At 33.8% G+C, this 14,426-nt stretch overlaps 1 protein-coding gene and 1 long non-coding RNA gene across 4 annotated transcripts in view; one reads left to right on the forward strand and one right to left on the reverse strand.

The window, feature by feature from the left end:
- The window catches only part of LOC141581634 (uncharacterized), a 29,595-nt gene extending 22,350 nt beyond the window's left edge, over positions 1 to 7,245 (forward strand). For all 3 annotated transcript variants that reach the window (XR_012514386.1, XR_012514388.1, XR_012514387.1), the window contains one exon: positions 6,927 to 7,245. This is a non-coding gene — a long non-coding RNA (uncharacterized LOC141581634). The remainder of the gene's footprint in view (positions 1 to 6,926) is intronic.
- Positions 1 to 14,426, reverse strand: part of LRRC63 (leucine rich repeat containing 63) — a 58,768-nt gene that overhangs the window by 17,898 nt on the left and 26,444 nt on the right. The window contains exons 5-6 of the mRNA XM_010344908.2: positions 9,766 to 9,864; positions 5,513 to 5,649 (exon numbers count right to left, since the gene is read on the reverse strand). Coding sequence (XP_010343210.2) covers positions 5,513 to 5,649; positions 9,766 to 9,864 — 236 coding nt within the window. The remainder of the gene's footprint in view (positions 1 to 5,512; positions 5,650 to 9,765; positions 9,865 to 14,426) is intronic.

Below are 14,426 nucleotides of genomic sequence, written 5' to 3' on the forward strand. Positions count from 1 at the left end.
TCACATTTTGTTTATTCATTAGTCTGTTAATGGACATTTGAGTTGTTACCACCTTTTAGTTATTGCAAAGAAAAACAATTAGGTTTTCCAATGTTTTGTTGTTGAACATTTGAATTGCTTATTTTTTTTAAATATTGTAGATAAAACTGCTATGGACATTCCCAACGAAATCTTTTTATAGAGGCTAAATTCTACCTTCTCCATCTTACACATGAGTGACTGAGCTACTGAAGATAATCAGCAGAAATGCAGATTAGTGTCACTATGAATCCTTAGTTTCCAGTCTTGGCTAAGCCCAGAGCGTTGTCTCTCAAATATCTACTTTTCTGTGCTCTGCTCTTTTCCATTCCTCTCAATACTAAATCATCAATACTAAATATCATCATCAATACTAAATATCAATACTAAATCATCATCATTTTCTTTAAAACTTCTTTTCAGTCACTACTCTTCTTGCTCTCAAAGATTATCTGAAGTCATTTCATAGTAATCTCTCTCAACTGATGCATAATAAGAACTAAATAAATCTTTGTTGACTAAATGAATTTCCTGTTTTTTAACCCATATAAATATGTATTTTCCATGTTCATTTTTGGGACCTACCTCCAGTTTTAGGAAATAAGGATTACTACTCCTGCTCAAGGCCATAATCTCTACCTGAGCTGATTACTTCCCCTCCCATCTCCTGTACAATTCTGCATCATCTGTCATCCTTCCACATTTTCAATCTATTCCCTATTGGTTTCTTTCTAACATCCTGTAAATACACCCAAGTCTTTAAAAAACTAACACATTAGTTATTACATATATGCGGCACATATATGCCACGGAATACTATGCAGCCATAAAAAAAGGATGAGTTCATGTCCTTTGCAGGGACATGGATGAAGCAGGAAACCATCATTCCCAGCAAACTAACACAACAGAAAATCAAACATTGCATGTTCTTACTCATAAGTGGTAGTTGAACAATGAGAACACATGGACACAGAGAGGGGAACATCACACACCAGAGCCTGTCTGGGGGTGAGGGGCTAGGGGAGGGATAGCATTAGGAGAAATACCTAATGTAGATGACGGGATGATGGATGCAGCATACTACCATGGCACATGTATACCTATGTAACAAACCTGAACATTCTGCACATGTACCCCAGAACTTAAAGTATCATAAAAAAAAAACTAACAACAAAAATGTTTCTAAGAGCCTACATTCTCTTTAGCTTTTATCTAACTGCTCTTCTCACATTGCATCTAAATCTCTACAAAGAATGGTCTACATACATTATTACCAATTTCTCTCTCCCCATTCCATCACAACCACTGGAAGCTAGCTTTTATTCCCATAATTCCACTAAAAAATGTTCTCTCATTGAGCTTCTCTATTGTATTTGCCACTGTTGGTCATCCTTCTTTTTCAAAATAATCCACTTCCCTGGCTTCCATGATATACTTGGTTCTATTTATGCAGTTTGAGGCTTTTCCTTAATCTTTATAATTTCCTCTTTATCTGCCTGTATTTAAAACACAAATGTTTCTTTAGAAATATCTCCAGCACGGCCGGGCACGGTGGCTCAAGCCTGTAATCCCAGCACTTTGGGAGGCCGAGGCGGGTGGATCATGAGGTCAAGAGATCGAGACCATCCTGGTCAACATGGTGAAACCCCGTCTCTACTAAAAATACAAAAAAAATTAGCTGGGCATGGTGGTGGGTGCCTGTAATCCCAGCTACTCAGGAGGCTGAGGCAGGAGAATTGCCTGAGCCCAGGAGGCGGAGGTTGCGGTGAGCCGAGATCGCGCCATTGCACTCCAGCCTGGGTAACAAGAGCGAAACTCTGTCTCAAAAAAAAAAAAAGAAATATCTCCAGCACAAAACTCTCCTGTGAAGTTATTATGTCCAGGTCCAGCTTTGTGATGGAAAACAGAATCCAAAACCAACATGTTAATCTAAAACAAAACTCATTCTTTTCCTTCCTTCAAACCTCCTCAGCCTCAACAACAACCAATGGTCTCTCAATGCACTTTAAATAAATCAGAAATGTTTTCTCCTGACCCTCAAAGTGTCATGGGATGTTGTCCCTATCCAACCTCTAAACCTCACCTGGGACCACACTTCCATTTTACCCTGAGCCATGCTGGCTTCATTTCAGCCTTTGAGGAGTCCAAGCTCTTATTACTTCACATGTTATTCCCACTGCATGAATGTTATTTTTCCTGTTCTTGGCCTGGATTCATAAGCCTCTGCTTAAATGTCATTTCCTCAGATGTACCTTTCTTAGTGACTCAATTATGTTTCTCCTGACATCATATTTTTCTTTTCAGTCAAAGCCCTTAGAATGTTTTATATTTATATATTCATATATTTATTATGGTGTTTATTAAAATTCCTGCATCCTTCCCTGGATTCTAAACTCGAAAAGGGAAAAGATCATACGCCTTTCATTTAACAATCTAAACCCAATGCTTAGGACAGAGCCCAGTATTTAGTAAATAATAAATATATTTTACATGATTGAATTGTTTCACTCTAACTAGAAAATTGTTTCCCTCTAACCTGGGTGTTACCTTGACTTGACTTTTTTTTTCTTTACCTTGACTCTTCTGTTCCTTATAGTCTCTATGTCTCAATACCAGATCTTGCAGGTTTTACTCCAATTTCGTAACAATTTGTTCTTCCTTCTCCATGCTCACTACCATCGCCTTGGTCCAAGTTCTCTTCATCTCTTGCTTGAACTGCTGCAATGGCCTTCCAACTAATCACCTTTAGTTCTGTTTATCCCCTCACATCCACCCTCTACACCACCACTAGAATAACCTAAAACGTAAGTTTTACCACTTACCTATGAAAAACCTGTAAAGATTTCTCATTGCACACAGCATAAATTCTTTACCTTAGTTCACAAGGCTCGCAGATAATTTGGTCCCTGCTTACTGTACCATTTATTACCACCTGGTGTTGCCCTCTAAGCTTCAAAAACAGCAAACTGCTTGTATTTCCCATCTCATCTTATATATGCTACTTCTTTGCATATATGTTGTAACTTTTCCTTGAAGAAATATCTACCCTATCAATGGCCTAACCATCCTTTGTTGTCTCTTCTGTTTAATCTACCTAAATTCATACTCAGTCATCTTTGGATCAAATACCTTCTCTTCCAGGGAACCATCTCACCCTCCAGAGTGGGTTATGCGCCACTCTTTGTAACTCAAAAATTTTACCACGTACATCTCCATTATTTTATTTTACTTAATTGTATTTAATCATCTGCCTTCCTCTTAGGTGGTGAGCTCCTAGGAGGACATAGTACTAATAGATGCTTCATGAACATCTGCTCAGTTAATTACAAGAATGAAAGTATAACATTCAAAGTGTATCAGTGCAATTTGCTTGTGATGGTAATAATGTCCAAACTCCAGAATTTACACGGAGCCAGAATAATCTTAAATATATTTCAGTTACTGATTTGTAAGTCTCATCACACTGTGTGAGGTCTTCTTTGCTCAGGAAGGTAGAGTTCTGACAACAACCCTTAAATACAAAGAATTCAGCACCTCCATTCTTCACTGTATAAGTGCCCTCCTGGTGAGTTTTCATTTAACAAGCTTTGCAAATAAACATTTTCATTATGTCAGAGCTCGCTTGAAGTCTTCCTCAAGGTCAATAAAGTTTTTCCCACTATGCTTTTCATTCTTGGCTTTAATATGCTGTCAATCTTCCCTTGATATGCATACATATCCTAAGTTATTTGATAAAAGCACAGTGCTTTATTTTAGAAACACTAATATTTTAAAAAAATAGCTTCTGAAAACTTTTTGATTATAATCAACAGTTCATACTATTTGCCCAATGTCTAAACAATGAACAAAATGTTGACCTTTTAGTTAAAATCACATTTCACTTGCTTTAGGAATTTTTATTTTGTTTAAATGATAGTTATGATTATTGAAAGTGTATAATTATGATTATAGATTATCTAGTAGAAATTCATGTTTAGATGCTGTATATGTACATATATATTAATATGTATACAGTTCTGTGTCTGTATATATGTAATTGTATATGTGTTTATAGCTATATAAGCAATTAGATATGTGTGTACACATGGGTTAGTATACATACATATATTACTTTGCTCTCTCTAATGAGAGGGCCTAGAAGGAATATCATCCTAATGGTGATAAGGACACCAAGCACCCAGATCTTGGCTTTTAAATACCATTTTCCAATAAAAGGAAACAGGATTTCCTTAGAGAAATGGTTGATAATAGTATTAGAGCAGGGAAAACATAATTTATGTACTGTGGAAAAATACAGATGAGTTAAAGAGAAATAAAATACCCATATGTAACATTCTTACTTCTTTAGTGTTTATTCTTTTTTATATATGTGATGTGTAATATGTAACATGTATATGTATTTTATACAGAAATGGTATAATTTTTAAAATATAATTTCTTATTCTTTTAAATAGCTGAATGTCCATAAATATACAATTTGTTGGATCATAACAAACAATACTGGATAAACATCTTTATAAATGAATTTGGATGCACTTTTTTTTTTTGAGACAGAGTCTTGTTGTGTCTCCAGGCGCCAGGCTGGAGTGCAGTGGCGCGATCTCGGCTCACTGCAACCTCCTCCTCCTGGGTTCAAGCGATTCTCCTGCCTCGGCCTCCTGAGTAGCTGGGAATACAGGCGCGCACCACCACGCCCAGCTAATTTTTGTATTTTTTAGTAGAGACGGGATTTCAACATGGTCTCAATCTCTTGACCTCGTGATCCACCCACCTTGGCCTGGATGCACTTTCTTAATTACTATAAGACTCTTATTTTGCAAAGTATTATTCAACTATTTATGAGTTCCTTTCTCTTTGTATTTAGAGATTCAATCTGTTAAACTCTAATTGCAAAAAGTATCTTTTGACAGTTGATTAAGATTTTGATTTAAAACCTTCATTAGGAGTTAAATAGTTACTAGTCCATATATGAGAAGAAATCCATCTCTTTTATATCCAAATATCAGCATTCCTATGGAGTTGAAAGGATCTTAGATATCATATAAGCCAATCTCCTTAGTTTCTGGATTAGGAAATTGAGGCCAAGAATAGTTAAATTACTTTCTCCAGATCAAATATATAATTATCATCAACTTTACAGTCAAATGTCTAGATTTCCTAATTCCAAATTCAGTGCTCTTTCCATATCAAAAAAGGCTGTCAAGAGACAGGTGCAAGGCTCTCACCTGAACTGCTTTAGGTAATTCCTGTTCATTTAACCCACACTCAGATAATGTACTTCTAGATATACATTCACTAGACCCGTATTAACTGATCTGTATGTAGCTGGTAGGATTGTTTTTAACATCGTAAGAAGCAGCATATTAGCTAATTAGAATAGAAAAGGAATTACTAAATAGCCAAAAAGCTGTTAGCTGCTTTTAAAGGGGAAACTGATCTTTTCCAAAATCATAAATTGTTTTCTGTGTTTATAATCTCAGACCATCAACCTTACCCAGGTGGAAGAACAGTAATTAAATTAAAGGCAATGGTGAAAATTCTAAGAAACTTAAGTTGTTGAATTTCAGAAGGAATTTCTTTGATAGGATTATTTCTCAATTTCAGTATTTGTAAATATTTAAGACACAATATCTGGGGAACAGAAAAGAGAAACAAATGTGAGTGGAATAATAAAGTATGCAAATAATTATTTGTTACCTTTTATAAATTCTCTGAGCTAATGTAGTAGAATCATTATAGTAACGTTAACTAGCTTTATCATGTAACTCAGTAAACACCCTCGGTCAACCTTGAATATAAGTGACCAGCTTTAATATGTATCATATGGTGAAACAGTGCAACTACTGTACTCATACACCTTGACTCAAGAATGGTTCTTTTCTAAATGTGAAAGTCACCCTTTCTGACCAAGCTCACAATTTCACAGGAGGGAATCACACAATAATGAGGGAGGAAGGGGATATCTGCAGAACCAGGAAGATAGGTGGAATTAACCTTAGTGATCAGAGAAGTGTCAGATATCATAACTAGATTATTTCTGATATCACAGTAATTTCATGTACACTGATTTTTCATGTGAAATTTAAAAACAGAACATACCATTTAAATCTATTATCTTCCTCTTAAATTTATACAAATTTTGAAAAGAAAAATAAATCAATCTATGATCTTTACTTGATTCATATATTTCTCTGTGAATATTAATAAGGTCTTATATTAATTCTCTTAACATTAAGTTCAACCTTGTTAACTTAATGTTAACAAGTTTATAAAAGCCATATCTTTTAATGTTAACAAGTTTATAAAAGTCATATCATAACTTAATGTTAACAAGTCATATAAAAGTCATAAAAGTCCAAAATTGGTGAAGTAGAACAAGTTCATTCTTGTAAACCGGAAGCATTAGTCCTCCAAGTTTGCCTTTCTTTTCAAAATTACTTTGGCTCTTTGGAATTCTTTGCATTTCTATATAAATTTTAGGGTCAGGGAGCCATTCATATTTTCTAAAGTCCCTTCTTGTGTCTTTGTAGGAATTTGTTCATTTCCCCTAAGTTATTTAATTGGTTGATATATAGTTATTCATACTATTTTCTTTCAATCTTTTTAATTTCTATAAGGTCAGTAGTGATGTTTCTTCCTTCATCCTTGTCTTTAGTAATATAAGTCTCCTGTGTTTTTTTTCTTGGTCAGTCTACATAAGATTTGTCCATTTTGTTGATTTTTTAAAACTAATAACTTCTGTTTTTTAAATTTTCTCTGTTTTTCTGTCTTCTATTTCACTAATTTCTGTACTAATATTCACTATCTCCTTGCTTATTCTTTGTTTAGGTTTAGTTTGCTCTTTTTTTTCTAGTGGCTTTACATGAAAAGTTGGTTTGAGAGATTTCTTCTTTTTTTAAAAAATACAGGCATTCGGCCGGGCGCAGTGGCTCAAACCTGTAATCCCAGCACTTTGGGAGGCCAAGGCCGGTGGATCACGAGGTCAAGAGATCGAGACCATCCTGGTCAACATGGTGAAAACCCGTCTCTACTAAAAATACAAGAAAATCAGCTGGGCATGGTGGTGCGTGCCTGTAATCCCAGCTACTCGGGAGGCTGAGGCAGAAGAATTGCCTGAACCCAGGAGGCGGAGGTTGCGGTGAGCTGAGATCGCGCCATTGCACTCTAGCCTGGGTAACAAGAGTGAAACTCCGTCTAAAAAAAAAAAAAAAAAAAAATACAGGAATTTACAGCTATAAATTTCCCTCTGAATACTCTGTAATGCATCTCAGAAATTGTGGCATATTGTTTTTTCATTTATCTACAAATAGTTTCTAATTTCATTTTAACTTATTCTTTGACTCACTGGTTATTTAGGAGTATGGTGCTTAATTTCCATATATTTGTGAATTTCCAAGTTTCTTTCAGTTTTTGCTTTATAATTTAATTCCAATGTAGCCAAAAATAGACTTTTGTGATTTTCAATCATTTAAAACTTATTGAGCCTTATTTTGTAATCTAACATATGATTTATCTTGAAAAATGTTATATAAACTTGAGAATTATATATTCTGCTGCTGTTGGTTTGGGTTAGACCAAAAAAATTCCACACAGATTTATTAGCCCAAATTGGTTTATAGTGTTGTTCAATTCTTCTGTTTTCCTCTTATTCTTCTGCCTAATTTTTCTATGCATTATTGAAAGTGGGATGTTGAAGTGTCCAATTATTATAGTTGAATTTTCTATTTTTTCCTCTAATTCTTTCAGTTTTTGCTTCATATACTTTGGGGCTCTGTTATTAAATAAACATTTGTTTATAATGTTATATTATCTGATAAATTGACAAAATGTTCCTTTTTATCTCTAGTAATATATTTTTTTGCTTCAAAATATATTTTGTCTGATATTAGTATAGTCCCTTCAGCTTTCCTATTGTTGCTGTTCACATGATACACATTTTCTCGTGCTTTTGGCTTCAATTTCTTGAATCGTGTGTTTCTTTTAATCTTAAGTGTGTTTCCTGGAGAGAGCCTATCACTGAATCTGTATAAAAACTTGTATAATTTTATACAGTCTGACAATCTGTATCTTTTGATTGGATTTTTTGATATATTCCCATTTAATGTTATTATTGACATTGGATTGGATTTACATCTGTCATTTCACTTTTGGCTTTCTATATGTCATATGTTCTTTTAATTCTGCCTCTACTGCCTTCTTTTGCACGAGGTGAATATGTTCTAGTGTAACATTTTATTACTTCAATAATTTTTTTCAGTATGTTCTCTTGAGTTATTTTCTTAGTGATTGTTTAGAGGATATACACCTTATCAGAATTTACTCCAGATTTATATTAATTTAATTCCAGTGAGATATGAAAATGTTCCTTATACATATTCAATTCGTTCTTTTTGTCATCTAATTTCTATACATATATGCATATATGTTACAGATCTAACAATACATTATAATTATTACTATATATGATTTTATGACTATTAAAGAATCTTACAGAAGACTGAGTATATATATACAGTGTTTGCTATACTAATCTTCGTTATTTAATGAAGATTAGTATTTCTGCTTCTACCTTCTCCCATCCTAAACCACTTTAGTGGCTGCTGCACTCTGCCTTATTCAAACATCCTAAATTTTCCATGAAACCAGTAATAATTTGAATCATCCCACTTACCTCAGTCCCCAGTATTCTATAACTGAGTCTTATTAGCCTGTCCCCAAAACAGTCTTTCTAAGCCTGGAAATTACCATCCTCATTGGAATGTTTTATCTATAGCTATATAAAACAGATCTGCATTTTAATGACAAGTTGATTTCTGTCACTTTAATAATGAGCACTTTAATATCTTACATGTGACTAGCTCTCTTATCTTCATACATTATTTTTTAGTGGCTAGTATTCTTTGGCAGATACACACGTATTATTATCTATATCTACCTAGAAGAAAGGTTAAATTATTGTGAAGAACTCAGATCTCTATATTCCTTGGGAATTCTTGTCAATTTGTCCTAGTTAAATTAATAAAACTGATGTTATGTATTAGAAAAGAAATAACTTCTCCTATTGAAAATAAAAACATTATATTACAGAGAAAGTATGGAAAATAATATTTTTAATACTATATGATTGAAATAGGAAGAAAGTACATTTGTCAAAAATGAACTCACTAAAAGACAATACTCTGGAAATCAATTTACAAAACCACCAATTACCCAGTAATCAATGAAGCAACAACTAAAGACACTGAAAACACAATCTGTCCTAATTACTTACAATGGTTCATTCACTTAAAAAGACATTAAATTAGCTCATCCCATATATGATTATCCTTCATACACTTTATTAAGCAGAATATTATATTTTATCATTTGGTAATTAAAACTTGTTACAACAGTGCATTATTATTTTTAAAACTTCTGATTAGCACATAAATAAGGTTTATTTTAGATTATATTCAGAGTTAGAAGAATAAATACTTAATATACATTATACAATTATGAGAACACATTTGAGAGCCTCACTATAACATAGTCTTTGAGGATTGTATCATGGGACTTTCTAAGAAAGATGTACTGTACATTTTGTACTTCTGAAAATAAGCCATCTAAAAGATGCAATCCAAAATACATTGACAGTACTTTTTAGTAACTTCAAGGTATAAAAAGATGTCTATTCTTTATAATTATTATTCTTTATAACTTATTATAACAATAAGTTGTATTAGTACATAACAATGCAAATGGACTCACTTCTGTGGGAAAGTAACGAAGATCATTAAATGATAAATTAAGATATATCAACTGGGAAGACAAAGGTGTTAAGTCTGGACAATTTAGGATAAAAAAGCCCTAAAAGAAAGTGACAAGAGATAAGATGTTAGTCATTAACAATGCACAAAATAGTTTATACAAGGGTAAAACAAAATAAGAACATAATTTGAATGAGAATGTTTTACACAATATACTAACAAGCCTATACTCATCTCCCATTCATTTTTTTTCATCTGTCAAGAAAATAATTTCTTTGGTAAGTAAAAGATAAAAAAGTAGAAACACTATGTATTAGTCTGTTCTCACACTGCTATAAAGGAATACCTGACATTGGGTAATTTATAAAGAAAAGAGGTTTAATTGGCTCATGGTTCTCCAGGCTATACAGAAAGCATGGCAGCACCTGCTTGGCTTCTGGGGAGGCCTCAAAAAACTTATAATCATAGCAGAAGGTGAAGGGTGAAGCAGTCTTACATGGCCAGAGCAGGAGGAAGGGGTGGGATGTGCCACATACTTTAAAACTAACAGATCTCATGAGAACTCACTTGCTATCAAGAGAACAGCATCAAGGGGGAAATCCATCTCCATGAGCCAATCACCTCCCACTAGTCCCCACCTGCAACACTGGAGATTATGATTTCACATGAGATTTGGTGAGGACACAGATCCAAACCATATTACAAAATAAGCATTTATGTATGTGATAAGTGTAGTATGTGTGACAGAATTATTTCAGTCAATAACAAGCAAATGAGTGCCTGCTCTGTGCTGAAATATAATTGAATCTATTTTATTTTTAAGTATCTTCTTAACCCTCCTTTTATATCTCTACCTCTGTTTCTCTGTGTTCTGTCTACTAATCTAGCATCTATCTGAAACTTCTTGTTAAATATGCCAGTTTCTGTACTGTCTTCATTGTCATTCAATTCAAAATATTTCTGATTTCCTTTGTGTTTTCTTTCTTGACCTATTTTTTAATTAGTGTATTGTTTGATTTCCAAACACTTAGTGCTTTTTAATATTTAAATTAATATTTAGCACAAATATTTGGAACTTGTCTAGATACCTTACTGTGACTGATTCTATTTTATTTCTTTTATGGTATGAGAACTACAATATTTCAATATTTAAAAATTTCCTGAGACATATTTTATGGCTCAACATATGTTCTGTCTTGAAATTGTTCTATGTGTACCTAAAAAGTAATGTTTATTCTGCAGTTGGTGGATGTATCATTCTATAAATGTTAATTAGGTCAAGTTAGTTGCTGGAGTTATATCAGATCTTCTTTATCTTTATTGAATTGTTTTTGACTACACATATCAATTCTTGACCAAGATATGTTAAAGTCTAATTTCCAATTATGATAGTGAATTGATCTACTTCTTACTTCAGTTTTGTCAAATTTTGCTTTATGAATTTTGAGGCATTCTAATGATATCTGTACATATTTAGATTGTTCTGTCTTCTTGATGGGTTGACTCTTTAAACATTTTCAAACTTCTCTTTATACTTGGTAATACTCTTTTTCTATAGTATTATTTTCTACTTAGCTAATACAGTCATAAGAGCTTTATAATGCCTACTGTTATCTTTTTCCAGTTTTACTTTTTGATCATCAGCATCTTTATGTAAGTATGCTTCTTGTAAATAGCAAATAATTGAGTCACACTTCATTAGCCAGTTTAACAATCTCTATTTTTTTATTGTGGTATTTAATCCATTTACATTTAACAAAATTATTAATGTGTTTAGCCTAGTTCTATTATTATTCTGCCTGACCAAGTCTACTATTGAAATCTTCCAGTGAGATTTTCATTTCAGTTATTATATTTTCAGCTCCAGAATTTCTGTAGGTTGATATGAGGTATAGCTATTGGGTTGTTTAATAATTTTCTAAACTTTTTTTTTATGAAGTCTGTATTCTTTTTTGTTTGTGTTTTTTAAGAACAATTAGACACTATTTAATAAATAATATCAAATGGCAATCCTTACACTCAACTGACATTGTAGTATTGTGTTAGCAAACAATTTACAATTGGATTCCATTGTTTGCTTTTGCTGTGAAATAACTGAAAACTCAATGCCTCAAAATGAGAATCATTTCTGTGTATTTGTCAGTATGGGTTTGAATCTGGTGGGTAGTTTTTCCACTGGTAATGTTTGAGCATCCATATTACCTTCAGCCAGCTTGGGGAAGATTTGTCTAGAATGCACTAACCCACAGGTCTGGTGGGGGTCACTACTCCCTATCATCTGTATATATGACCATCAGGCTAGCCTGGGGATCATTCGCATGGGGGTGATTAATAGTTTTTACAGAAACAGCAAAGTAAGGTGTATTCCAAAGCAGAAGCATGTTGAAGTCCCTCCTTGTGTCACATATACCATTACCGCAGTGACTGTTGTCCAAAGCAAGTCACATGACCAAGCCAAATGTAAATGGATTTTAGTATTCTCAAGAGCATGGATACACACATCCATGATTAAATTGAGGGCTATTGCTATAACAATTTATAATGCTGGAATACTGTCTTGCTAATTAAATACAAACAAATCAGATTTTTATACTGTCCTATTTAAATCAAATTAATGCATTAATTAATACATGCCCTTTTCTTTTTTAAAAAAATTTATTTATTATACTTTAAGTTCTGGGGTACATGTGCAGATTGTGCAGGTTTGCTACATAGGTATATATGTGCCATGGTGGTGGTTTGCTGCATCCATCACCCTGTCATCTACATTAGGTATTTTTCCTAATGCTATCCCTCCCCTTACTCCTGACCCCCCCGGCCACAGTGTGTGATGTTCTCCTCCCTGTGTCCATGTGTTCTCATTGTCCAACACCCACTTATGGGTGAGAACATATGTGTTTGGTTTTCTGTTCTTGTGTCAGTTTTCTGAGAATGATGGTTTCCAGTTTCATCCATGTCCCTGCAAAGGACATGAACTCATCCTTTTTTATGACTGCATAGTATTCCATGGTGTATATATGCCACATTTTCTTCAGTTTATCCTTGATGGGCATTTGGGTTGGTTCCAACTCTTTGCTATTGGAAACAGTGCCACAATAAACATATGTGTGATTGTGTCTTTATAATAGAATGATTTACAATCCTTTGGGTATATACCCAATAATGGGATTGTTGCATCAAAAGCTATTTCTATTTCTACATCCTTGCACTGTCTTCCACAATGGTTGAATTAATTTACACTCCCACCAACAGTGTAAAAGTGTTTCTATTTCTCCACATCCTCTCAGCATCTCCTGTCTCCTGATTTTTTAATGATCACCATTCTAACTGGCATGAGGTGGTATCTCAATATGGTTTTGATTTGCATTTCTCTAATTACCAGTGATGATGAGCTTTTTTCATATGTTTGTTGGCTGCAATAAATGTCTTCTTTTGATAAGTATCTGTTCATATCCTTTGCCCACTTTTTGATGGGTTTGTTTTTTTCTTGTAAATTTGTTAAGTTCTCCATAAATTCTGGATATTAGCCCTTTGTCAGATGGGTAGATTGCAAAAATTTTTTCCCATTCTGTTGGTTATTGGTTCACTCTATTGATAAGTTTCTTTTGCTGTGCAGACGCTCTTAAGTTTAATTAGATCCCATTTGTCTATTTGGCTTTTGTTGCCATTGCTTTCGGTGTTTTAGTCATGCAAGTCCTTGCCCATGCCTATGTCCTGAATGGTATTGCCTAGGTTTTCTTCTAGAGTTTTTATGGTGTTAGGTCTCATGTTTAAATCTTTAATCCATCTAGATTTAATTTTTGTGTAAGGTATAAGGAGGGGTTCCAGTTTCAGCTTTCTGCATCTGGCGAGCCAGCTTTCCCAACACTATTAAATAGGGAATCCTATCTCCATTACTTGTTTTTGTCAGGTTTGTCAAAGATAAGACAGTGTAGTTGTGTGGCATTCTTTCTGAGGCCTCTGTTCTGTTCCATTAGTGTATATCTCTGTTTTGGTACCAGTACCATGCTGTTTTGATTACAGTAATCTTGTAATACAGTTTGAAGTCAGGTGGTGTGATGCCTGCAAGTTTTTTGTTTTTGTTTTTGTTTTTTGCTTAGGATTGTCTTAGCTATGCGAGCTCTTTTTTGGTTTCATATGAAGTTTACAGTGTTTTTTTTCCAATTCTGTGAATAAAATCATTGATAGCCTAATGGGGATAGCACTGAATCTATAAATTACTTTGGGCAGTACAGCCATTTTCATGATATTGATTCTTCCTAACCATGAGCATTGAATGTTTTTCCATCTGTTTGTGTCTTCTCTTATATCCTTGAGCAGTAGTTTGTAGTTTTCCTTGAAGAGGTCCTTCACATCACTCATTAGTATTGTATTCTCTTTGTAGCAATTGTGAATGGGAGTTCACTCACAATTTGGCTCTCTGTTTTTCTATTATTGGTGTATAGGGATGCTTGTGATTTTTGTACATTGATTTTTTTTTTTTTATCCTGAGATTTTGCTGAAGTTGCTTATCACCTTAAGGAGATTTTGGGCTGAGACAATGGTGTTTTCTAAATATACAATCATGGCATCTGCAAACAGGGACAATTTAACATCCTCTCTTCCTATTTGAATACCTTTATTTCTTTCTCTTGCATGATGGCCCTAGCCAGAACTTCCAAT

The sequence above is a fragment of the Saimiri boliviensis genome, chromosome 16 (assembly GCF_048565385.1).
Source record: "Saimiri boliviensis isolate mSaiBol1 chromosome 16, mSaiBol1.pri, whole genome shotgun sequence".
Classification (NCBI taxonomy): Eukaryota; Metazoa; Chordata; class Mammalia; order Primates; family Cebidae; genus Saimiri; species Saimiri boliviensis.